Source organism: Anoplophora glabripennis, unplaced genomic scaffold (genome assembly GCF_000390285.2).
Source record: "Anoplophora glabripennis isolate ALB-LARVAE unplaced genomic scaffold, Agla_2.0 scaffold36, whole genome shotgun sequence".
Taxonomy (NCBI): Eukaryota; Metazoa; Arthropoda; class Insecta; order Coleoptera; family Cerambycidae; genus Anoplophora; species Anoplophora glabripennis.
The window spans coordinates 40,529-66,380 of record NW_019416310.1 but is presented as its reverse complement, the minus strand read 5'-3'; the positions used below and the strand labels follow the sequence as shown (position 1 = coordinate 66,380).

The window sequence follows — 25,852 nt, the reverse complement described above, 5'->3', positions numbered from 1 at the left end:
TGTAAATACAAAAGTTGTAGATCTTTTTATTACCTACAACTTTGCCATTTAACTTTTTCCATAAGCTTGTAGTTTTTCTGGAAATCAAGGGAAACCGTTTTTACCCTTAAAAACTCACCCCTACCCCTTCCCGACCTCAGATCGCCCGTAAATTATTTTTGCTTTCATTACTGTTATATTATCTTCCTTTTCCAATGGGTTTCATCCTACTATAATTTTTTTTGGTTTCAAAAATTATCGACCCTGGTCTAAAATGTGAATTTACCTGATCTGATTTAGCTCAACTAATCAGATTAATGTCAAGTTTTTTATTATACCTACTACTATTTTAAGAAAGTTATTTATTATGTATCATAAATGTTAATATCATAAATTTTTGTGAAGTGCTAATTTTCTTACCTGTATTTACTTATTCTGCTTCGCTTCTTCTTCTTTGTATCCTATTTTTGTTCTTTATTGTCTGGGCGCCAGCTCACATGAGCATATAGTTGTAATTTAATTTAAATTTTGTTATGTTTATAGTGAAAGTCTGAGAAAAAAAATTATTTAAGATTCAAGCAAATTTTTATCTAATATGAGTATTCTTACCTCAGGGTGAGGTTCTGAGAAGATTAGTACTTTGATTTTAAAATATTATATTATTATTATTATTAAAAATTATATTTGAATTTTAACTGACCACAGTTCTAATTCATTTAATTACTCTGATCCAATATATTTCAAATAAAAATAAAAATTATGTGATTCGCTAACACTTAATTTATTTTACTATTTATGCAAAATTTTTCAATCTTCTATCAATAAAAGTATTCTTAAATTAAACCTTCGCCACTTCCTCTACTCTAATTTAAATTAAATAACAATAACCAAGATTTGGATTTAAATATTAAATTTAACATAAGTCTGTATTATATTAGAGGCTTATACCTCTTTGCCACTGTCTAATACACTAATTTCTTTTCTTAAGAAAAGAAGGGGATAAAGGACCAAGAATTCTTGGTCCTTTATCCCCTCTATTTTTTTCCTGTACCTGTTAGCACAACTTATGTTCCTGACTTGTCATCTGTCATATAACTCCTTGTTGTTTGTCTCCTTGCTGATATTTCTATATTACTATTCCCTATCAGTGATTTGGATTAGATCTGTGTTGACTCAAAACTGGGTAATATCCTATAACAGTTAACTTTGTTTTGTTATTTAACTTTAAGTTAAGTTTCTATTTTCCGTAATCTTCAATTAATTTAGTTCTTGAGACTGTTTTCTTCTACTCATGCTTAATGGTTTTTCTTTAATTGACAACATTTGTTTCTTTCTGGTAATCAAATTATCTTCCTTTTAAATTAAATATTTTATTTTCCAAAACTTTAGCTGTCAGCTCCCCAATTTATTAATATTCTTTCTTAGTTACCTCACTCTTTTTCTTTTCATGTCCCACAATTGAAGAACCAACAGATTGATAGTATGTACCAGGTTCGGTCGCTGACTTGCTGCGTCGGCATTGAAATATTTGAAAAACTTGTTCCCATATTTATTTAGCCATACCCATATATAGGTCTGGTTGAACTAAACGTGGAGGCGATAGAAATGTATACGCTCAGTTGAAGAATGCGAGCGCGGGCAAAGGAAAACGATCACAGTTGCATTGGGCTACTGGACAATAAATTACGGCAGATGACAAGTGGTTGATAAATTGCCCAGCAGTGCAGTGCAGCAATGCGGAATTTGGTGTGATTCAGGTAATTTTAATTTATTATAGGCACCTTCTATCAATCATTCATATTACAATTGCGAAAGGGAGAAATAAGAGGGATAGTTTTGTTTACTAATATTATCACAACATGGCATTTAGGAGACCTTTTGAAACGGAACAAAACGAAATTTAGCACCAATATAAAAAAATTGTTTGAGGACATAAATAATTAAAATATGTTGTTGGCCAAATGAATATATTATAATAGAAATTTTCTACACATTATATACAAATTATTATAATTTTTTTCCTTTAGCAGAAAATTTTTTTAGGGACGCCTATGAAACTCATTAAATTTTATTACCAGACGTTTTTTGCATGTTCAGCTGACTTCGGAAAGACTATAATATCAAGGCGTTTTACATTTTCAGACTATTGGCGACATCAAACCAAATTCGTCACAGACTTTAAAGGCCATTTCATCACTATTTGTGCTGTAGATGTTCATCCAGTATATGATTTGTTAATAATAAATAATTCACTTATTAACAGATTATTTAGATGATTAATTATTATGTAACTGAATGATGAAATATTTTTACAAACTAGCCGTTGTATAAAATAAGTAGTGTACAATTTTTGTTGGAAATTTATAGATAATAATAAAAACGAGTGATAAGTAGGTCACACGGATATTTCGTAATTTGAATAAATTACTTAAATTTAACAGTAATAGTGGAGATCAAGGCTTGTATGCGTGATATGTGGACGCACCTATTGAACTTTTTATCTGTTAACTATATATGTATGAGAAAATAGACGGGCTACTATTATTTGCATAATAACAAGCCATTGTAGATTTTTTACAGTTCCGCAAAAGAAATGAATTATTATTTTATCATATGAAGAACAGAAACTGTATTAAAAATGTGATTCTAAAGTGGTTTTATTCTCCATGTTTCACAATCCCATCCATAATTTCTTCTTCTACTTTTCTTGATTTTATTCCCTTTTTCAATTATTCTTATGAGTACAGGTGTTTGTGGAACAACTGTTGGTTTTAAAATAATGAAAAATGGTAAAAATAAAACAAGTATTTGCCAGAAATAAAATCTTTAAATTGAGATTCTTTATTAAAATCATACAAAGATAAATACCTCAGGGCAACAATTCTACAGAGGATATTCTAGTCTAGGACCAAATAAACCTAATCTCTTGATCACTTCTACCACCAACTCCAAATCATTTAGCGAAAATATGTGAACTCCCCTAAAGTTATATCCTGTCTCTCTAAGTATACATTTCATTAATTCAGTAGTGTGATGAATTCCAAACTCTCTAACAGCCTTGGGATTATCTTTGTTTTTGCCTACGATTTTTAGGACTTCTGCTGAAATCGGCACTGCACAAAATTTCGACATATTAATTAAAGTCTTATAGGAACTGATTATGAATATACCAGGAATTATAGGTAAATTAATACCCGATTCTTTGCAGCGTTTGGAGAAATTTTTGAAGGATTCATAATCGTAGGAGGCCTGGGTTATTATGAAGTCCGCCCCATTGGACACCTGAAATCAAATTAAAAATCGTTTGATTGATTGGAGAGGGAAAATATATGTTGACACAGCTAGAGCAACTAAAAATGTAATTTTGTCATCTTATTACAATTTCTGCTTCTTCCTAGCGATGACAACAGCACAAGATAATAATCGTTTGCACGTAACTAATTTCTGGAAGAAGAAGAGGAGGAGGAAGAAGAAGAATTACCTAAAGAATAAAATTGATTATAGGGTGATAACTTTTATGTAAATAAATGTACTTAATCTATTACCTTTTCTTTTAAATAATATACATCTTCTTCCAAATTTACGGAATATGGATGTTTGTCTGGATAGCCCGCAACCCCAATACAAAAGTAGTTCCCAAAATGCGCTCTAATGAACTTTACCAAATCTGCGGCATACGGGAAATCACATTTGGCATCATCTTTTTCTTTTATTTGAGATGGATCTAGAATAACAGATTCTCTTGTAGGTAAAGGTATATAAAAATTAATTAATGTGGTACATCATATGAATAGAGTTGAAAATATTGCTTTTTTTAGTTTTATAGATAAAAAATTATTCTCCAAAAATTTGGTCTCCTGCTAAAAAATTATTAGAAATACCTTTTATAACAGTTGATCTGATTCTTTGAACTCGGTAATACTCTTTGTCAGTTAAGAAACACTTTCTAACATATGTATAATGATAATATGAACAGAAATCTGCAAAACGCGTCAGTCATATTATGTGCCAATGACAAAAAATGTTTGATTTAAAATTTGACACTTTGACAAAGGATCCTGCTTCATTAAAAAGTATTTCTAATGTTGTGCAGTAGGTTGACCGAAATTAAAAGAATTATATTTCGTTACTTCTATGATATATTTTTTGGAGCACATTCGTACACATAAGGTAACATAACCTAAGATCAAGATCATAATAATCTCATCTCTAATCTCTATCCTTTTCTTCTTCTCCCTTTGGTTTCTTTCCTCACGCCAACTGAGTTACCGACATACATTTGAGAACGCATTTAAAAAATCGTAAATATGACATCACAGTGTAACATATTTTTATTTCTGAAAAAATAAGTATAAGCACAAAAATGGTTTCCTGTAGAGGAGAGGGCCATTTTTGTATTGGAAAAATTGTTGAAAAAAAATTTATTCTTAGGTATCAAATTTGAAAGCAATGCATCTATTTTTTTTAATTTCTATATCCTGTGTAGATATCCTTTTTGTATATCTCTGAAGAAAACTTTGTTAGATCTTAGAAAATATAACCTCACAGTTAAAACATATAGGTATGCAGTTTGGTGGCAATCGATTCTAATTTTACAAGTCAGTTATAAAATAAAAAAAAAGTTAATTTTTATCAAGTTGAGTATACGGCCATAAATTTTATCTTATAGAAATATTATTTCCCCCTGACGAGGACAACCTTATTTTTAAATATGTTATAATATAACGTTACAAATTATTTTTCTAATAAAGCACGATTCTTTCTCAACCACGTAGTGCTCTAGGAACAAAACTAATAATTGTGTTTCTAAAATAAGGCACCAAACTGAAACAGACATAGGTAATAGTAAATTTAAGGTAGTTATTTCTCAAAATTCAATTAGAAAACTTTCGAGCAAGTCTCATATTTGAGTCACGTAGTTTCGACAACTGGCAACGTCGTACAGATCGCAGTTGTGTCTGAGAGAGAGATTGACGGAAAGAAGTGGAAAGAAGTGGATGCATTACAATCGTTTGGTAAGTTTTTAAAAAATTTTGCAAAAATCTTCCTTAGTTTAATTTATTTTATTGGTTCCTTCAAACGAAAAAGGTTTTATTTAAAAACTTTATAGAATGTCAGCGCGCCAGCAAACTAACCTTCCTTTAGTGTGCGACGTTGCCACGTTTCATTTATGTGAGTAATACTCGTAATAACCATACGAAAAACTTAAAAGTTTGAATATTAATTTCTTTAATCCTTGCTGGTCAATCATTTCCAGATTGTATATATAACGTATTTCTACACACAAAGGCGTATTGCCAGAAATATGTATTTTATATGGCCTGCTCAGATCTAAATTTCGACACGAGTATAATTATTTATTGCAATAATGAAGGAATAGTTTGCTATAGATAATTTTTTATTTTGAGAAAATAGGCAAATAACGCTTTTATGATTTAAAATTAAAAGTGCAATATACTCCTTTTAAACTTTAGTGATACGTTGTAGCAATTAAAATAAGAAAAAGAAACAATAAGAGCATGATAAAAAAATGTATTAGCTTCATAATTTAAATAGGCCTTCAATACTAAACGATTCCATCATTAATTTCCTTAAGCTGTCGGAGTAATTATAAAAAATGTATTTTTGAAGTGCACCTTTATCACCGGTAACTTCTTTCTATGCAATTTCAGATTCATGTTTATAGGAAACTTTTTTTCGATTAAGAAGAGACTTAAAATGACAGTAATTTCTGTTCCATTTTTATTTGGGCACCAATAACTAGAAAAGTACAAACCTCCTTGAAGTGCAAAGATATTCCTGACTCCGATACCTTTCGCCGCATTCAAAATGTCCAACACGAGATCGCCGTGTAAATTTCTTCCCGCCAAATGCAGCAGCACGTTGTAACCTTGACAGCAAAGTCGCTGTGCCAATTGAATACCCGGTGTTTTATCCACACATTTCAACTGTGCCACCGAGGGACTGTGCCAAGTTATCGAACAGAAATTTAGTCCCAGTTTTGACAGCAAGCCTTCGTCGATGTTTTTACCGGGGCACAACTCGATCGAAAAAGTCCTGTCAGAGGAATCGAGTAAACTAAATATGGACCGACTGACTGTCTCCCGTTTAGGGCACTCTTTATAAAAGGTTGTTTCGTTGTGGTTTATCAGGGCTTCTCTCATTTCTTTTGAGTCGTGTATTTTTACACAATGTTTAATTCAATTCACTATTTGAGGACTAACGCACATGGTAAATTAAAATTATACTAACAGTCACGGTCGATGACTCGCTTATCAGGGTTGTATTAGTCAATTTTGTTAGGCAATAATTCCATACCAAAATACCTTCTTTTTCTCGTTACTGCTTGACAAGTATCAAATAAATAATTAATTATTATGAATAATTAATTATTATAGATAATATTTACTTGATTTATTTTGACAGAAAATAAAAAGTGTTTCTCTCCATTATTTTGAAATCTGTAAAAAGTGGAATAAATTTGATAATCCAGTGTGTAAGTACGTATAAAAATATTTCAGAAAAAAAGTTAGTTCCCAAGCGGCTTAGTTTTGAGACATACAGAGTGATTCAGTCATAATATCATTAAATTTAAGGGAAAATAGCGAAAAATGTGAAGAATAAGTACACGCGACAAAAAAATTTAAAAATACATATTTACGCCGAAAAAAATATTTTCAAATCGCTCCTGACCACTGATCCCTCGACTGATCCACAGAGGTTTATCCAGAGTTAATAATGACCTAGCTTTTCATGCCTTTTTAATTCGTGTTAATCGAATAAACAGAGCTTTTTCGCTAGCACATGAATGAATATGGTATTTTTTTTCATTTTAAATATTAAAAAGTATTATTTGTTAATAGAAACAAAAATGTATAAGGATAATCATTGTTTTCAAATGTTAGATTATACAATTTATTATTTTTAATATTGTTAACTCAACCACTACGTTTTATAATTAATTCAGTTAGTAGTACGTATACTTTATTGTGTGACTTATTGCTTTCAAAGAGAATGGTACCTACCTATTTAAAATGACGACTAAAAACACTCATTCATTTGTCTCTAGCACTTTCATAATAAAGTTTTAGGATCCATTGCACTTTGATTTTGAAACCAATTTGTTTAATTATTAAAAGATCGAGTAATTTTTTTTTCGATTTTCTATCTTTTTCAGGCCTTCCGAATACGTATTTAAAATTAATGTCTTGACTGAATTACCATGTAGAATAGTAAAGTTTTTGAAAAATATTACTTTACACAAATGTCTTGAAAATGTTTGATGCGGACTAATAAAGATTAGATTCATGATTTAACTGAGTAAATATAAAATTTCACTGAATTTACATATAATTATGTCAACTAATGACGGACATACAAGGAGATATAGCTACTAAAAAAAAACAGAATTTCGCCAGAACAACGCCATTGGGTATTTCATTAAATGTTATATTTTTTTTATTTAGGGATATTGCTCCAAATAAAGAAACATCTTGAAGCTGGTTATTTTTCAAATAAAATAGGTTTTGTTAAAATACAACAAAACTAAACAAATTTTTTAAATACTTTTAGTGGCAGTATCTCCCATTACCTCCACCACTGACTTGCACAAGTAATTAGGGTTGCCAACCTTTTAATTTTATAATACGGAACGCTGAATGTTCGGGTTGTCTCCAGGTCCAAGGAATTTGAAACCTTAAATCATAATAGAAATAACTGAGGTGATGTATTCGAGACACTTTATAACAAATATAATCATGCTCTGGTTCCACATATTTAGTACATAATCAGAATTCCATCTACTCTTATAGATTTTCTGTTTGTCCTGCCATCTATCAGCTAAATAGGCTATTAATAACACTTCCGGACCTTTTTAATAGTAGAAAACTTTATTATCTGGCAAAATCTTGCTACTGTAAACAACAGATGTCGCCATAACCTGAATAATTTCCAAATCGTCCACAAGTAGGAAATATGATTAGTGTATTTCCTAAACTGATAATAAAATAATTAAACAAATAAAGTTAATTCCTTCATACTTTTAAAAAATAATGCAAAATTTTTACATATCTACAAAAAAAGTATTTGTTAAAATATTATTTTTAGAACACGAATCATACATAAAAAGAATAATTATTTAAAAAAATAATTATATTCAATTTTGCAATATATTTCGAATAATTTCCGAATAAAAAATAATAAAATATGGGTTATTTGTTTTTAATTTTAGTATTATAAGAAGTACGTCGCACCTATTTTGAAAACATAATCTAAATGCCACGAAATATTTACTATAATTTTTCGTGGAAGCAACACTTACAGTAATTTTGATTATCACACGATCCGATTTCATGAAATTTCATTTCCTCGTCTCTGCTCGTATTTATAGCCAAATTCAAGTACGTACATAAAAATATTCTAGTCGGAGCAACCACTACTTGTTAAAACAGAACAGAACAGAACTCGACATCGCGATTTGTATATCCAATTTGAGGAGTTATGTTAATTTTCAATAATTCCACTCACCGTTATGCTTACATAACGCCATTTCTTTTCCTTGTATAACTAATTTGTGTAAATGTGATTACTGATTAGAAAAAGGAGTTCAATAAACCATAACACAGTTAGATATCGCTCGAAAAATCCCAATGGAACAAAGCCAAAATTTCTCATATTATATCGAGGTACATACCTAGAACTGTAGACATTTCAGTAATTCAAAGAAAATATCCGCAATTTTTTTTTATGTGCTATAAAAGATTGGTGTATCTTATTTGTTGGAGCGGAACCCATTATGATTTCAGGTAAATTGAGTATTTTATTAAACATCAAAGTCGTTATAAAATTTGGAAAAATAATAATATTCATTGTTTCATAAACTTGAAAAATACATGGCATTATTTTATGTTTCGGTTCTCGACAAATGGTGCAGAAAAGGATATACGAATTAATCGCAAATTTATTATTCGGCAAGATCAAGGCCAACTAGTAGAACTTTTTTACAAATACCTAGTCGGTACGATTATTAATTATTATTACATCGTTAAGTCATAAATAGAAGTGTACCTAAGGTGTACGTGTGATATAAGTAGAACGCGTACTTTTGCTATAAAATCTATAAATCTATAAAAATGTTATTTTTAAAATAATAAATATTCATACAGGTTTAAATAACGATAACGTAATAGTGAAGTGATGATCGATGGCAACTATTAAAAAATATGTAAAAACATTCTTTAGTATTAGATTCCCGGTTTATTATTTTTATGAAAATATGTATATGTATCTGGATTTAAATATAAATGTAGTCTTCACTTGAGAATGAACTCTCCCTATTATAAAAATTAGTGCCCAAAACAAACACCGTAAAAATTCTAGGAAAAATATTTCTGTAAAATTTCATCAAACTCATTAGAGATAAACAGCTTTTTCTCTCGTAGGCATTTAAATTGATTTCCAGTCTGCAATATCTTTTAATTGAATTAGAAATACTTTCACTATCTTTCGTTTCTAAGTTATTAGATCAGGCTAGGCATGAATGAACGTGCTTCGCTTAATTTAACGCTTATTGTGGAGCTAGTAAGTGTTTGTAAATATTAAATAATTTATTGTTTTAAGAAAGATTAATGCTAGGATAGTGTCTCTTGTCGGATCAATGCTGTTTTATATCGGGTGTCCCAAAATCCACGCAAAATTTGAATTTTGCGCCATTTGTGCCAGTGTTGCCAACGGAAAAAAAAACAGCGGAGAAAATACAGTGCCACACGAAAAAACAACGCGTATTGATGGTTGAACAATATTTTAAAAATAATGAAGGTTTGGTAGCTGCAGTTTTCAAATTTCGTACAAAATATGGCAGAATGATGATTTAACTTCATCAACTGTATAGAGATTCTTTGAAAATTTCCGAGAGAATAGATCAAATAGTGGCTTAAACAGTTCGTCCGTCCTTCAACAAGTCGTTCAACACAAAACATCTAAGCAGTTCGTGAGAGTGTTGCTGAGAGTCCAGGATCATCAATTCGGGATCGTGGACAAGAATTGGATTTGCATCTTCATGCTTACAAATTGCATCTTCCGCCATTAGGCTCCTTTTCATCTTCATGTCGAATTTGGGGTTCAGAAAATCCATGAGTGATTGTTGAGAAACAAGTACATCCACAACGTGTTACTGTTTTGTGCAGATTTTGGGCTGGAGGCATTATCGGAACATTCTTCTTCCAAAATGTAGCTGTTCAGGCAATAACAGTTAATGGTGTTTGCCATCGCGATATGACAATCCAGTTTTTTGTGCCTAAGTTGCAAGATATGGATGTAGACGATGTGCGGTTTCAACAAGACGGTGCCACTTACCTTACGGCTCGAGAAACAATTCAATTACTGCATAAGTTATTTCCTGGTGGTGTAATTTCCCGTTTTGGTGATCAGAATTTGCTTTCCAGATTATGCGATTAACGCCGTTGGATTTTTTTAGGTTTTTTGAACTCTAAGGTTTATTCCAACAAGTCCACGACCACCCACGTCTTGAAGGAGGAAATTGAGCGCTGTATCAGCGAAATTCAGCTGCATTTATAGAAACAGGTCATGGCGAATTGCGACAAAGAGTGCGTTTGTGCCTGCAAAGCCTTCACGACCCGATATTCTATTCCATACATAATCCTATACTTTATGAATCAATAAAAAAATTACAATTTTCAATCAAAAACCTGTTTTTTATCAAAATTAATTTTTGCGTGAATTTTAGATATTGTTACTTAATGATATAAAAGACTTTTCAAAGATCCCACCATTGGCGAACTTGTATACCTACCTATACAGGGTGTTTCTAAAATAGGGTTCTAAACTTCTGCTGCGTTTATATCTCATTAAAATAAGCCAAAAAGTTCCTATTAACATGTGTCCTAAAACGCACCCTTAGGAAGTTATATGCCCTTAAAAGGGCTCAAACAAAACTGGTTTTTTTCTGTTATTGACAAAACGGTCGCAAATAAATAGAAAAAAAATTATGTGTCTTACACAACTTTTTACGTTAAATAACATGGGCTACTCCGTTTTTCGACATGCAAATCATATGCGTCCCATTTAGGTTGGTGAAGGGGGTTTTCGGGCCGTAATTTTTTTTATTTCAATTTTTTTACAATTTTCTCTACAGATTTATAAAATCTTAACAATTTTACTTAAAAATTATTATCTTTGTCCAAATCGATATTTCCAATGGTTTTCGAGTAAATTGAGTTTGAAAATTACTCTGCTCTTTAAATTATTAGGCCAAAAATTACAAAAAATTGTTTACCATGGCAAATAAAAGACTGACGTTGCCACAACACTTAACAATTTAAGTTATTGATAAACTGTCAATTGAGCTTTGCAGTGTTTAATTAGTAAAAGTGGTGAGTGGAAAATTTAAGTATACAACATTATTGCAACTCATAAAATGGAGTCATATTCAAACACGGAAATGGCAGATAAGCACTTTATGTACGGCCGTGCGGCTGGAAATGCATCAGAAGCGAGGCGTCTGTATGCGGCAGCATACCCGAATAGAAGACTTCCTTCTCGACAGGTATTTCAGAGGATCCGTCAACGTTTAAGAGAAAATGGTTCGTTCGTTCGTTCGTTCGATTTGGAAGAAGAAAATATATTGAGAAAATAAGAGATGCAAAATTCGGAATCCACCTCGATTTTCGCAAAAACCATAACCACATAGGAACTTTTTAGCTTATTTTAATGAGTTGTAAACGCAGCAGAAGTTTGGAACCCTATTTTAGAAACACCCTGTATATCTTTTAATGTCTAGAAATAATCTTATAATCTTATATAATCATGTAGTGAAGATATTAGAAATCTCTCGGAGATTGTTAATTAAGAATTAATTATTAAAGTAAACGTTTTACACAGGTATTGTATTATGTAACTTGGTGCGATTGATAGAGAAGATGAATGATAGACACAAAAGTGTCGCAAAAGAGGCCCAAAAGCATGAGTATAGGAAGTAACAAGAAACAGCTCATTCTAGTTTCTTTAGATTAGGTTCCGTCTCATCGGGGTAGGAATTGTAGACTAGACGGGATATATAAAATGTATACGGACGCACTAAATGACGGCACAATGTGTCACGTGACAAAATTAAAATTTTTACATAATTTTAAACATCTATAATTAATTTGTAGCATTCAAGAAATTATTTTTTTCATCACTATTGTCTGTTATAGTCTACAAATTTGTACAGTTCTAAAGGAAATAATTTTCATGCAACTTGCTCATTTAAAAGATACTGTGTTATCGAAATAATAAACTTTCATTCATTGTAATGATTACCTAAGTGTTACATGGATAATAATGCGCAGGTTGACCGATGTCATTATTATCCCATAACACCCGTGATGTCTTCAATGTTTAATGTCCTACTAGCTTTCTAATCGGAAAGTTTTCTACATATAGTTAACTGACGGTTATTTAATCTGCATTTCGTTTTTATTTTGTCCTAGGTGTTGGAGGTCATTACAAATTAAATTTTTTATTTTCACCGTTCAATTTTTCCATTCTCATTAAAGTATTCCACTAGTTGCAACGCATTTGATCACCACTTGCTTCAGTGCATCATATATATTTAATAAAAAAGCGTACACTTCTTTATATATTAATCATAATTTAACAATTGCCATTTTTACTCATACAGTATGTCCCATCTTACAATAATCTTGCCACTAGCACAATAATACCTCAACCGTTTTAAAATGTCACTTGTACTCTTTCTTAGTACCTATATTCAGATTTGAAATAAACCCACCTTCTTTCAATTAAGAAATATTAGACAGAGAGAACATATTAATGCGTAGGAATTCCTTAATTTCCAGGAATATTACACAAAATGGTAACAAAAAAGAGGTTGATTTGTTATTCCATACCATTTCAAAACAGACTATAGTGGATATAGTGGATGATATTCCTAAGAATATCAATATCAATCAATATCAATTTTCAACGATTTCTTTAAATAATTTGTACAGTAGCAGTAGATCAAACAATTGCATTCAATCAATCTAATTTTTAGGAAACTAAGATACTCTTTTATTCTGACAATGGTAATTAATGTCGATTTAAGAAATGGCATATGTCACAGATTAGTCTTCCTTATGAAATCGCTGGAAAGCTAAAATTCTGTAACTAATGTGCATTGTTTCATTCATATTTCAATTAATTTTAATATGTTTAGGTATCATGAGGCACACGCCTGGTTCAATTGCAAGCTGTGGTTTATAGTTTTAAGAGAAACATGTTAGTTACCCACAATCATTCACCCCACTCATCAAAAGTGATGATCAACATGGAAACAACGCTAGGTAAGTCTTGTACATGTTTAAAAAGATTCCTGTATGCTGCTTGTAAAAATAATGAATGTTTTTTGTTACTGATTTGTGGAATAAATATGAAATTCTAGCTAAAATTGCGTGGTTGTTGGTCTTTATTGGGTAAAATATTTGGAATCCAGCAAGAAAAAGCAAAATATACTACGTTAGTATTAATAGGTAGTTTAGTTTATGTGTTTTCATTTGTGGCATTTTAAATTTTGAATACTATTAGTTACAAATAGATGTGTTATTTCAAAGATAAAGAAAATGTAAAAGGAATTATAGTTTTCATGAACATAAAATACTCATTTGAAATTAAACAAAAGTAAATGAATTATGTGGTTTCTTCTAGAATGGAACTATTGTTTTTTTTTAATTAAGTTTACCTTTATATTCGAGACTAATTAAATTACTGCAGCATTTTATACTTGTACATATACAAGTAATAGAAAAAATATCAATATAGGAACATTACAGTATCACATTTTTATACCTACGTGTTTATTATCAATAATTTTAATGGCTCAATAAAAAATTTCCTCTTTTGACGAATTAACGATTCTATAAAAAAATTTACTATGTATTAAAATAATTTGATTACATGCTGTGATGTGCGAAGGAAAAGGTTTGTTACTATACAATGATGATAAAATTAAATGAGCCACTTATGAATTTTTTTCTAAACAGTTAAATAACCCTGATATTGGGTTCTTACTCAATTCTGCAATTTAATTGCAATAATCAACGAAAAATATTAATCGAATTCTTGCAATCGTTTTAAACTGTCCTTCGACTTCTCCAACATATTTTTTGGACTGATGAATATCGTTTCCAAAGCAGTGGAATCTTTATTAAAAAAAATTAATATTACTGGTCTACTAAATGTCTGGGGTGTCATCATCGCAAGTAAGTTAATGGGTCCTACTATTACAAAGATGGCTGAATGCTGCAAAATTATTTGCTTTTCCTCAAAAAATAACTTCCAGAACTTTTTGAAAATGCACCACAGCGACGGAGATCTATGTGGCATCAGCATTATGGTACTTCTCCTGACAAAGCAAACAAACAAAACAAAATGAACCCATATAATGGACAGTCAAACATCCAGATCTATCATCATTTGATCATTTTGGTGGGAAACTCTTAAAAATAGGATTTATAGGAGAAAAAAATGATGGATGTCAAGAATGTCTTCGTCACGAAAGATCACTCAAGAGAGAAGGAAGAGATGACTTTTTTTTATTATTTTCATATGTATTCTTATGATTTATTTCTCAAAGAATATTTGTGTGTACCTTAATGGATGAAGATAATAAAAAATATATATAAAATAATAAGTATAAAAAAATTCTTCATAAAAATACAATCTTTCTATTTAGTCTCATTTGAGCCCATAAGTTAAGTTTAAATATTTAATTATGTTTTTCTAAACAAAACGCGATTCAAAGGTAAACATTATAAGCAAATGGTTGCTTTTGGAATAAAACCATTCTGTTTTTGTTAATTACTTATTAAGATATTCGGGTCTTATAAAAGATAATGAATCATTAAGTACTTGCATAAGTTTGATTAAACCCAATTTAGTTATTTATGTGATACTGTTGGCCTAGATAAATCAATTTGAACTTGAATAAATTCATACAATCTTACTTAAAATTAAATGTTCGCATGGTTACAGCAATTTCTACTTGAATAAATCTTATAATCCTGATTAAGACTAAACTATTTTGTCAGAATGGCCATTTTGTCAGATATTGTGGTCTTGTAAGTATTCCAATGTTTTCTCCATTTGCTACTGTTTGTTGTGACTGTACTGTTTCTGTGGAGTGTCTTTAATAGTCTTAAAATAACGTAATTAATTTAGCTTTTAAATTTTCAATGTTTTAATTTATTCTCCAGTTGCTTATCAGTATTGAGATGGATATTCTTACATGTCCATAATACGAATTTGTGCTATTTATTCTTTTTATGTAATGGTTTGTATCATGTTTTAATGTTACATTTTAATGTAATGAGACGTGTTCAGAAATACGATAACTAAAAATCAATATATGGTTCATTATCTTGCACGATTTATTGCCATTTCTTGAAAAGATTGTTATTGTCAATTAAACATTTCAATTATTTATCGACCATGCAAGGATCAAAAAAACTTTGGCACTATCCTGATATTGTAAAAATATAAAAATAGTTTTATCGTCATATATTATGTAAATTCCAGTAAAATTTATAATATTAGTGAGATATAACCTACAAAATGTGTTATATCTTGATTTTTATTGCTACGCAATGCCTAGAACTATTTTATTGTTTATTTTAAAAAAATATTATCTTCTTAAGAGGATAAAGTTTTAAAAAAGGATACAGAAGATCAGCAGGAATATTTTGTAAAGCACATTTAACACCATTTGGAGGATTTATACTTTTATAGTTGCTCGAATTGGTCAAATTTTCATTCAAAGCTTTTTTTTAATCAAACTGTTTCACTAATTTCATTCCACATTGATAGTAAATCCTCTACAAATCTACATTAAGAGAAAGTTCAAAAAGTTTTATGGTCATGTTACAAGAGAGGAATTTCAATAAATTCTTACAGCTTGAAAATACATTTGATTTCAAATAAACCTCATTGACAACTAATGAATTTGCAAACATCCCTCGTAAAATTTTGATAAAACAAGGTCCAAATTAAACTTAAGTTAAAGTTGTTTCTTTGGGCGAGAAACCAAAGCTTTAGATAAAACCTACTCTTGATTTTCTGTCAATACTCGATAAAGGTACTTTTTGAGATGTAGTATAAGATCCCGATACTCTGCTGAGATAATTGAAAATAAAAGATGATGCCAAGATTTTTTGAGAATAACGCTCACTGATTCGGAAACCTTAAATGAAAAGATCTATGGCTGCGAATATCAAGTCCATGACCCGAAGAAACATTATTTTAAAGAAGTGTCGCATGAAGCAAATTTTATAACGATGTCGGTAAAAGCTAACATTCTTTTTGTAAATAAGAAAAATATTAATTTATAAATGGGGCAAAATTAAAAAACCATATTTTACGCCACAATTTTTAATCGTAGGTAAATTGTTTATAAAATCCAAGAACGAAAAAACACGAAATTCTGCCCATTGTGATTATATTTTGACAATATTATACAAGGCCATCACAGCGTCACTAGCAAATAAAATATATAAATATCTGACTATAAATAAACTACTTACCGAAGAACAAAAAGGGTGTAAAAAGGAAGTACAGGATGTAGAAGAGCTACTCACAATATACAATATGAAACATGTTGAAAACCGCCAACATAATCTACAACTAATATACATTGGTTACAGAAAAACCTTCGATATAGACGGTTAAGATATTGTTTTGAGAATATATCAAATATATCCTCTCTATCCACAACACTGAGAAAAGTCATTTAGTTGATGCGAATAATCGATAGAACACATTCTTAGTCAAAGTTTGGCCAGTACTCGTAAAATCTATATTTAGGCTGAAAATGAACCCAAAAATCGTTCAGTCATACCTAGTCCAAAATTGATTTTGTTCTACGTAATATCTGAACATATCATTTCCGCCGTATTTTGACGAACTGAAAGTAAGATAGCTATCCAGCTAGAAATTATAAGACAAACGTTTTAGGGTTTTTAAAAATCTATTACAATAAAGAAAAATTAAGTATGCAGAATCAGTCAAAAAGTCATGACGAAAGTTGCTTTCCAAGATGTGGAGGAGCCCCATCATGTTGAAACCACATCTGTTCTGCGGGTAAATTGGGATTGTTATTGTTCCGGAACAATCGTCTAAGCTCTGGAATAATATGTTCTTGCATAAGTAATAAATATTGTTCTGAAGTCAAATTTCCATTTATAAAATAGGTTCCTATGACGTGTCCACCAATAATACTACACTAAACATTTACTTTCTGTGGTCATTAAGTGTAAACTTCCTCCATCCAATGTGGATTTTGGTATGACCAATACCTACAGTTGTGTCGGTTTAAACAAAATGTAGATTAGTCAGAAAACAATATGTGGGGGACAAAGTTGACATTTTCGTTTAATTTATCCATATTAACTTGACAGAACTCGATTCTACGATCATAATTGTCTTCACTCAATTCTTGTAACAAATGAGTATTAGGTATACGGATGTATTTTTTCCCGTTTGAATTTTTTGAATGGAATGTCGAGTCATGTTATAATTTAAAGCCCATTGTTATGTCGAATTTATTGGATTTTCCACCACATCTAACATGACATTCAGAGAATTTTCTTTATTTGTAACTCTTCCTGTTCTTCCACTTTTTCGTCGATCTGTAACACTTCCAGTTTCACGAACTACAACTAATAAAACAATTACAGCTTCCTAGAAGTCCCGATTTAACTCTAATGGACTTTTATTTATAGGGCTATCTCAAGCAGAAAGTCTATGGGTCCCCGTTGAATAACGATTTATTTGAATTGAAACGAGGAATAAAAGATACAATTAATGCCATCCCCATTCAAGAAATCCAAAACGCAGAATTACACAGAATTTACCAAGCGCGCTGAGCGATGTGTAATGGATGGTGGCAGCACATTTGAATAACCATTATATTACTTGTTTATTTATGTTTATTATATTATTTACGTTTTTTTCTCTATTAAATAATTAGGAATTTGTACTTTGTGGTTGTGAAAAATAAAAAAAAACGAAGTTAGCCGATCAAATTGAAAATTGACAATCTGTTATAACTTTTATTTCTCAGTAACTTTCTAATATTTTTGATATTTTTAAAAACAAAGGTACTTTACTCTTGATAATTTTTGAAAATAAAACACCCTGCGCATTAATTGGACAAATTTTTTCAACTTCTTAGTTAAAGGCCAAGCAGAGATGAAGCACAGAACCTCAAATTTCAACTCGAAAAATTTTTGCCATTCTCAATCCGTGGACACACTATGTATATAATTTATAAGAAAATGATTTTCAAAGTTCGATATCTCGAAAACGGTTAATTTAGGTATGTGACGTGCTATATGAATTTTGTTTAGAATTTCGAGAAGAATTAAAATATGGAATAATATACAGGGTGTATTAAAATAAAATCACGGTTGGTCCTGTAATTCCTGTATATGTACTTAATTTTTCTTTATTGTAATATATTTTATCTACTCCTATTAATTTATATATTAATTATTCACTGCTTTTGAGCAATTAATAGTATCAATAAACAAGTAGCGTGAGTTATTATATCTCACGCTAGGCTTCTACAATGATAATTCGGTATGTAAATAGTGTACGCAGTAAATTCTTGGAAATTTTTAAGCCGATAAATATAAATTGGTGTAAAATGGAAAGAATTTTTAACAAGTAGAAAGGAATGAATAATTAAAAGATTTTAAAATTATTAAATTGTCAACGCCTCAGTAGGCGGAACTGTCAATTATTATCATTGAGGGGACTAATGTCATTTAATATTTTAACAAAATAATTTTGACGTTTTCAAATCAATTTCTAATAATAGTCCTAAAAAAGATGAATTTAGATAGCGAATATGAGTTATTATGTACACCTCCAGAAATAAGAGAAGTAGCTAATAATGCAATACAGAATTTATTACCAGAAAATCAAAAAACAGGTATAAAGGTGTATATAAAAATTTTCAAGATTGGTGTAGCAATAAAAACGTTAACTCGTTTACAGAAAATGTGCTTTTGGCATATTTTAATGAACTTAGCAATAAATATAAAGCATCGTCTCTATGGACTTTCTAGTCCATGCTAAGAAGCACACTCAACATAAATAATGGAATTAATATAGAGAATTATTCAAAATTACGCGCGTTTCTTAAACGTCAATCAGAGAAACATATAGCTAAAAAGGTAAAAACATTTACGCCAGAACAACTTAATAATTTCATAAATGAAGCTCCTGATGAGAAATATCTGGCGACAAAGGTAATAGCTTTTACAAAAATTCAAACGTTTTTATCATCTAGTCAATAATATAATTTATTTTAGGTTGCTTTAATAATGGGCATTATGGGTGCTTGTCGCGCAGCAGAATTGCACTCTATGCAATTTACAGATTTAGAAGATCATGGATCTATTTTTATGGTCAGTGTACCAAATACAAAAACAAAAATTGCCAGAAAATTCACTGTTATGGGAAATTTTTATACTATAATTAAGAAATATTTAAATCTTCGTCCTACCGATATATCGCAAACAATATTATTCTTTAAATTTCAAAATGGAAAATATCACAAACAAAGAATTGGCATTAATAAATTTGGAGCAATGGGGAAAGACGTTGCTACATTTTTAAAATTACCAGATGGTAATTTATATACCGGGCATTGTTTTCGCCGCTCGTCAGCAGTATTAGTAGATGCTGGAGGGGATATAACGGTACTGAAACGCCATGGCGGTTGGCGATCAACTACTGTTGCTGAGGGGTACATTGATGATTCTGAAAACAATAAGAAAGATACTGCAAATAAAATATACAGTTCTATAACGCCTCATCCAGTTAGTACATCTACAACATATATACAACAAACACAAAAAGAAACAATAAACTTGCATAATACAGTCCCACATATTCAGTTTACTGGTTGTTCAAACTTTACAGTTAATATCATTAATAAACAAAATGAGTAATTACACCTAAAACTTTTATTTAATTGTTATAACTATTAAGAATTGTGAATAAAGTTCTTTCTCGATACTTGTATCTTAGTATTTATTGTTATAGTCGTAGATAAAGTATAGTATTCAACTTGCGGTAATGGTCATAACTCACTTGATGAATTTCAGCACTTGCCTGCGGCTCGTGCTGCAAACTTCATCTGCGTGAGTTATGACCTGCATTACCGCTCGTTAAATAATATACTATTAAGATACCCTAAAACGTCTTATGATTCTTCAATTGCTATTTTACTTTAGCAGATAATGAATTCCATAAATATCAGCGACCCTGTATAAAAATTGCTGTCGTGTTTTATCTATTACGAATAAACGACCAAAGAGTCGAGGAAATTTCTATTACTGAGCTTTCTATCTCATTAAGATAATTATTTATTACCTGATTAAAATAATTTAATTCAAAAGTGTGTCGATTTGGCAAGCTTAAACTGTAGCTTTTATAATCCAATACAGCAGCTTTGGGTGTGCGGCCGGCTTAACCTCCATGTCGCTTATCGCTCTCTAAACATCGAAAGCGAGCGAGGCATTAATTATTACACAATATAGTGATCTCTTTAACCGGACCGAATGATAAACGTGTCGATGATTTCACCAGCAGTTGTCTGACGGCGGGGCGCGCGCGAATCTGCACCGCGCAAAAACGCCACCCGAAAAGGCAGTGGCGCGAAACAGTTCCCTACGGTTTTCCGGTAGCGCCGCGGCGCCCGCCTGCGCCTGCGTCCGCTTTCCAATATGGATTTTCCGCGTCGGCCAGTGGATGCTGCTCCGGAATGGCAGACGGTCCCTATCATGTCTCCAGCGTTCACCCTTTCATATAGGTGAGTCACCCTGTAATAATTATAAATGAAATTATGTTTATTTTCACCTCAGTAATCGTCGCTGCGGTTAAATTTTATCAGGTTTTTATCATTTCAGTTTCTTTAGTGGCTCGGTTCGGTGTTCGTTGCTGGCAGTGGAACACGGGCTGAAAATTGCGATAATATATGTGCGGGAATAATTGATTATTGCCCCCGTGTTCGTTGCATTATGTAATTCGAGAGGCGGTAAGTCTGTGCGATACTTATTAATAGATCCTCTAACTCAAAATTGATGTGCGATAGTGCTCTGGGAACCGGAACAGTGATTCGATCTTGTTGACGTTCTCAGATTTATTATTATTAACCGTTCACAGTATTAATTCCACGCATATTTATTTCACTACGAGCATGTTTTTCATATACATTGTGTTTTAACTTTTTGGGGCCATCCTCGCTTATTTTTAATTGAAACATTTTGACATTTTACTACCATCTAACTACCTGCAAAGCAATTATTATGATACAACCAGGTTTTAGTTATAAGCGCCCGGTTATAAAATAAAAAGGTCGGAGACTACATATTAAAGAGAAATTATAATACTTATTTTTTTCACCTAAAAATTAGCTGTACTTTCTAATTTAGCATCCCCAAGAACCTGTTTATATGATCAAGATACGGATACACAAACATTTATAGTTTTTTAAGGTAATGTGTTTGGGAATGGGGTCAGTTTAAAAAAAAAAACAGTTTATTGGTTAGTCGACGTTTCGGCTATATTTAAGCCTTCTTCAGGACAATCCAAAAAAGGTTTTCCGTGTAACAAATAATCTAAATAATGGGGAGTAAAATAGGTAGTATGTTGCTGTATCAAAATAGTACATTACTCGATGTTGATTAAAATATCTATATTAAATTAATATTATGTTGATTAAAATATCATATAGATATTTTAATCAACATCGAGTAATGTACTATTTTGATACAGCAACATACTACCTATTTTACTCCCCATTATTTAGATTATTTGTTACACGGAAAACCTTTTTTGGATTGTCCTGAAGAAGGCTTAAATATAGCCGAAACGTCGACTAACCAATAAACTGTATTTTTTAAAAAACTGACCCCATTCCCAAACAAATTACCTTCAATTTAATCACTGGGTCATGAAAATACTCTAAAATTTATAGTTTTGTTATTTTAGCGCAATTCTTAATTTAAAAAACTGTCAAAGTTACATAAGTATAAAGTGTTTACACACGTCAAAACCAGGAAATTATTCCACTAAGTACATCATATTAATATAAAATAATTATTGAAAAATATGTAAGAGTGTATAAGACAGAACATAATAGTATGCAGACAAAAGTAAAATATCGAAATAATAATAAATGATTTAAAATGAGATAAAAATGATATAAATTAAAATACAAAAGTAATATAAAAGTAATACAATTAAAAAAGGACAATAAATTAAATATGGCTAAAATCACTTGTTAAAAACCGTTCAATGTTAATAAAAGGCATTTTCTAAAAGACAATTTTTCATTTTGCTTTTAAATTGTTTATAATTCAGATTTCTCACATGCAATGGGATAACATTAAAAAGATGTACACTAATGTAACTTGTTCCAGTTCTAGTTTTACTCAATCTCAAAAAAATTACTGAAAGGTTATCCTTAGATCTAACATTACGAGTGTGAACTTCATTTCTAGTCTAAAAAATATTTAAGTTATGTATTATGTATAGCACACATTGCAGTATCTACATTAATGGAACTGTTGGAATATTTAATTTAATAAATTGATTTTTGCAGTCATCTCTATAACTAAGACCTGAGATAATCATAATTGCTTTTTTCTGCTGCGCGAATACATCCATAACAGAAGTAGCATGACCCCACACAGTAAGTGCATACAATATGTGATAACGAATACAACCATAATATGCTGTCACTAGAATGTTCACTGAGACCTTACTTGCAAGGCTATGAAGTAAGTACGTGTTCTTCGACATTTTTTGCAAATATAATTAGTATGAAAAAATCAAATCAATTTAGTAACCGGATAAACTCCCAAGAATTTAACAGCCTCAGAGTTAGCCTCATACTACATCTCTTGCTATGAAAATATCATGGTCTCGGACTTAGATATATTTAAGCAAAGCTTATTAGCGATAAACCATTCATTAACAATTAACTGGGTCTGAGGGATTGTATTAATTAAATCTAAGAGTATTTTACTTCTTACTGACAGACATGTGTCATTAGCAAACAAAATTCCCAGAACATTATTATCCAACGAGTTAAGTAGGTCATTAATATAGGATAAAAATAGTATGGGTCCCAGTATTGGTCCCTGGAGTATTCCGTGTTTAACAGTTTTCAAGTCAGATTTTACATTATTGTAACTCACTAATTGTATACTGTCCTCGGTAAACCCATATTATATTAAAATTACAACATACAACTGTCTAAACCATTTCAAATTCAATAACTTTTTTATAGAAAAATCTATTGAATGAAAATAAACAATTTTTCTCCATACCTGAAGTCTAGGTTTTCAAAAGATATCTTATCCCAGAGCCCTTAACTGCTGATTTTGTGGGAAACAATTATTCTGTGGGGTACAAGCCCCAACTACCATTGAATTTCAAGATCAATATCTAGTAAACAGCTGTAGCAAATACTTAACCAAAATATAAATTAATACAGAAACACCTATCTGATCACTTCCTCTAAATTTACGACTATGACGGAGCTCCTGCTCATAGTACATTAGCTGTTAGACAATGGTTAAATTTAAATTTTTCTGAGAGATGGATAGGTCGAGGGAACGATACACCAGTCAAATGGCCTGCGCGATCACCGGATCTCACACCCATTGACTATTTTTTATGGGGTCATTTAATTAATATTCTTTATTCCAACACTATTGATAGTGCGGCGAAGATGCTTCGTAAAAAAATTTTTGCAGCAGCTGAGGAATTAAAGAATGACATACATATTTTTTCAAGAGTTCGTCCTAATATTAATCGTAGAATTAGACTATGCTTACAGGAAAATGGAAATTACTTCGAAAATATCTTTTAAGAAATCTTGTTTTTTTTATTGTCAGCCAATTGTTTCTCTCAAATTATCTATTGACTGTTGTTAAGTGACTCTTGGTTTTAGTTGTTTTGTTTTTTTCTAATAATTATTATTAAACTAACAATAACTAAGTTTTTTGCAATATTTATTCACCTGAACTGTTATTTCATATGAGATTTCTTTAATGCAGCGTTTAAATAATTTCACATGCACAAGAAAATGTGTTTTTTAATAAAGACCCCGAAAAATAATTAAATAGAAATTATGCAACAAGTGTATTCACACATGCTAAAATAATACGCAAAAAGAGTAAAGTAAATTTAAAACAGAAAAAATAATGTTGTCTAAGTTGATTCCTGCGCCCCCCTTTTGTTCGAATTTTAAAATACAGATACCTACATAACTAATAGGTATAGTGAGGCAATGCGTTTTGAATTTGTTAACAAAAGTGTCTGTTTGTACCTTGGTATTCCTGGAAGTATAAATCCGTAACATTAATTTATGAAATTAAAAATATCTCCTCAACGGTGACTTTCACCATTTTCAATAAGTATACCTTTTTTGTTCAATAAAGTCCAATATTTCATATACAATGTATCTTTTTTACTATGTGACTTGGGATTGTTAGGTATGTTAGGTTAAATCAACTTATTTTCATCCGAGGAATCTTTGGTATCATTTGTGCTCCTCCATTTAAATACACCCTGTATAAGTGTCATTAGCAAAAAATATGATAAATAGACACGTACTATCTATAATTAGTATGTTCATGTTCTTATGCGTTTTAAAAGCTTATCGCGAGGTTTATTCCTAATTGGAATTTTTATTTTAAGGGGTAAGTTAAGTGTTTACACAACATTATGAGTTTTATGAACTCCTTGGTTTGTTTCATTCTTTTTAGAGCATTTTAATAAAAGCTTGCTTAAATTTTTTTTTACCATTCATTTATTGTTAAATAATGTAATCATTCAAAGAAATATCTTATTCATATCTGATTTATTTATCTTATTATTTATTTAATGTGGGAATAGATATATTTTGCATACCTAGATTTCTGATATCGAAGAACATTGTTTGACATTATTTGACTTTTTAGCAAAAAAGGTATTTGAATTTGTTTGAAATGCCCTAATTAATATCTTTAAAGCAGAGTAAAAAATTCGAGAGCTAATAGTAGAGCATATATTTTAAACATAAATTTAGTAAAAAAGGCAAATATTGTTAGTTGAAAAAAAAAAAAATTCATGTTGATCTAATCAACGTTGTAGTTTCAAATTGTCATTTTTCCTAGCGTTTGCGTTTTTTATATAGTACTCTTTGTTATATCAATATTTATTAATACCATACGAAAAGAGACTACCCGATAACAATCCTAAGTAAAATGTGGAAACAAAAAGATCTGTTTGCGGTATCTGTTTTTACTTGTTGGTTTTTGTCAAGGGTGATTGTATTGTTGCTAAATACAAGATATTTCTTTGAATGATTACATTATTTAACAATTTCAAATATCAGGTACTTGTTTTTGTATTAATTATATTTAGATATACCATTTCTAGTATTTGATAATGATTTATAGGTATTGCTGGTATAATTTAATGCTACTTGGGGCTTGTAACCCATAGATTATCCGCAATATCAGCAACACCTTGTTTGTGGGGTCAAAGAACATAATTTAAATGCATTTGATAACATTTAAAAGTCATATTTTGTAATTAGCTTAATATGTTTAAAATAAGAGAACTTATAATGGAATATACAGGGTGGTCCGAATTTTATGCAGGAAACTTCGAGGGCAGATAGATTTGGAACGGCACCGTTTTAGAGATACAGGGTGTTGAAGTTGTCAAAAAAAATTGATTTTTTGTTTATATCTCCAGAATCTATTAACCGATCTCAATAAAAGTTGGTACATATAATGTATGATAGTAGGCCTTA

At 30.6% G+C, this 25,852-nt stretch overlaps 1 protein-coding gene across 1 annotated transcript; it reads right to left on the bottom strand.

Annotated features, from left to right (window-relative positions):
- Positions 1-2,797: 2,797 nt before the first annotated feature.
- Positions 2,798-6,196, bottom strand: LOC108915870 (methylenetetrahydrofolate reductase). Its single transcript, XM_018722021.1, has 3 exons — positions 5,756-6,196; positions 3,525-3,703; positions 2,798-3,261 (listed from the first exon to the last, which is right to left on the bottom strand). Exons 1-3 carry the CDS (start codon positions 6,141-6,143, stop codon positions 2,863-2,865), a joined length of 966 nt encoding a protein of 321 aa, XP_018577537.1. The 5' UTR covers positions 6,144-6,196; the 3' UTR covers positions 2,798-2,862.
- Positions 6,197-25,852: the final 19,656 nt, after the last annotated feature.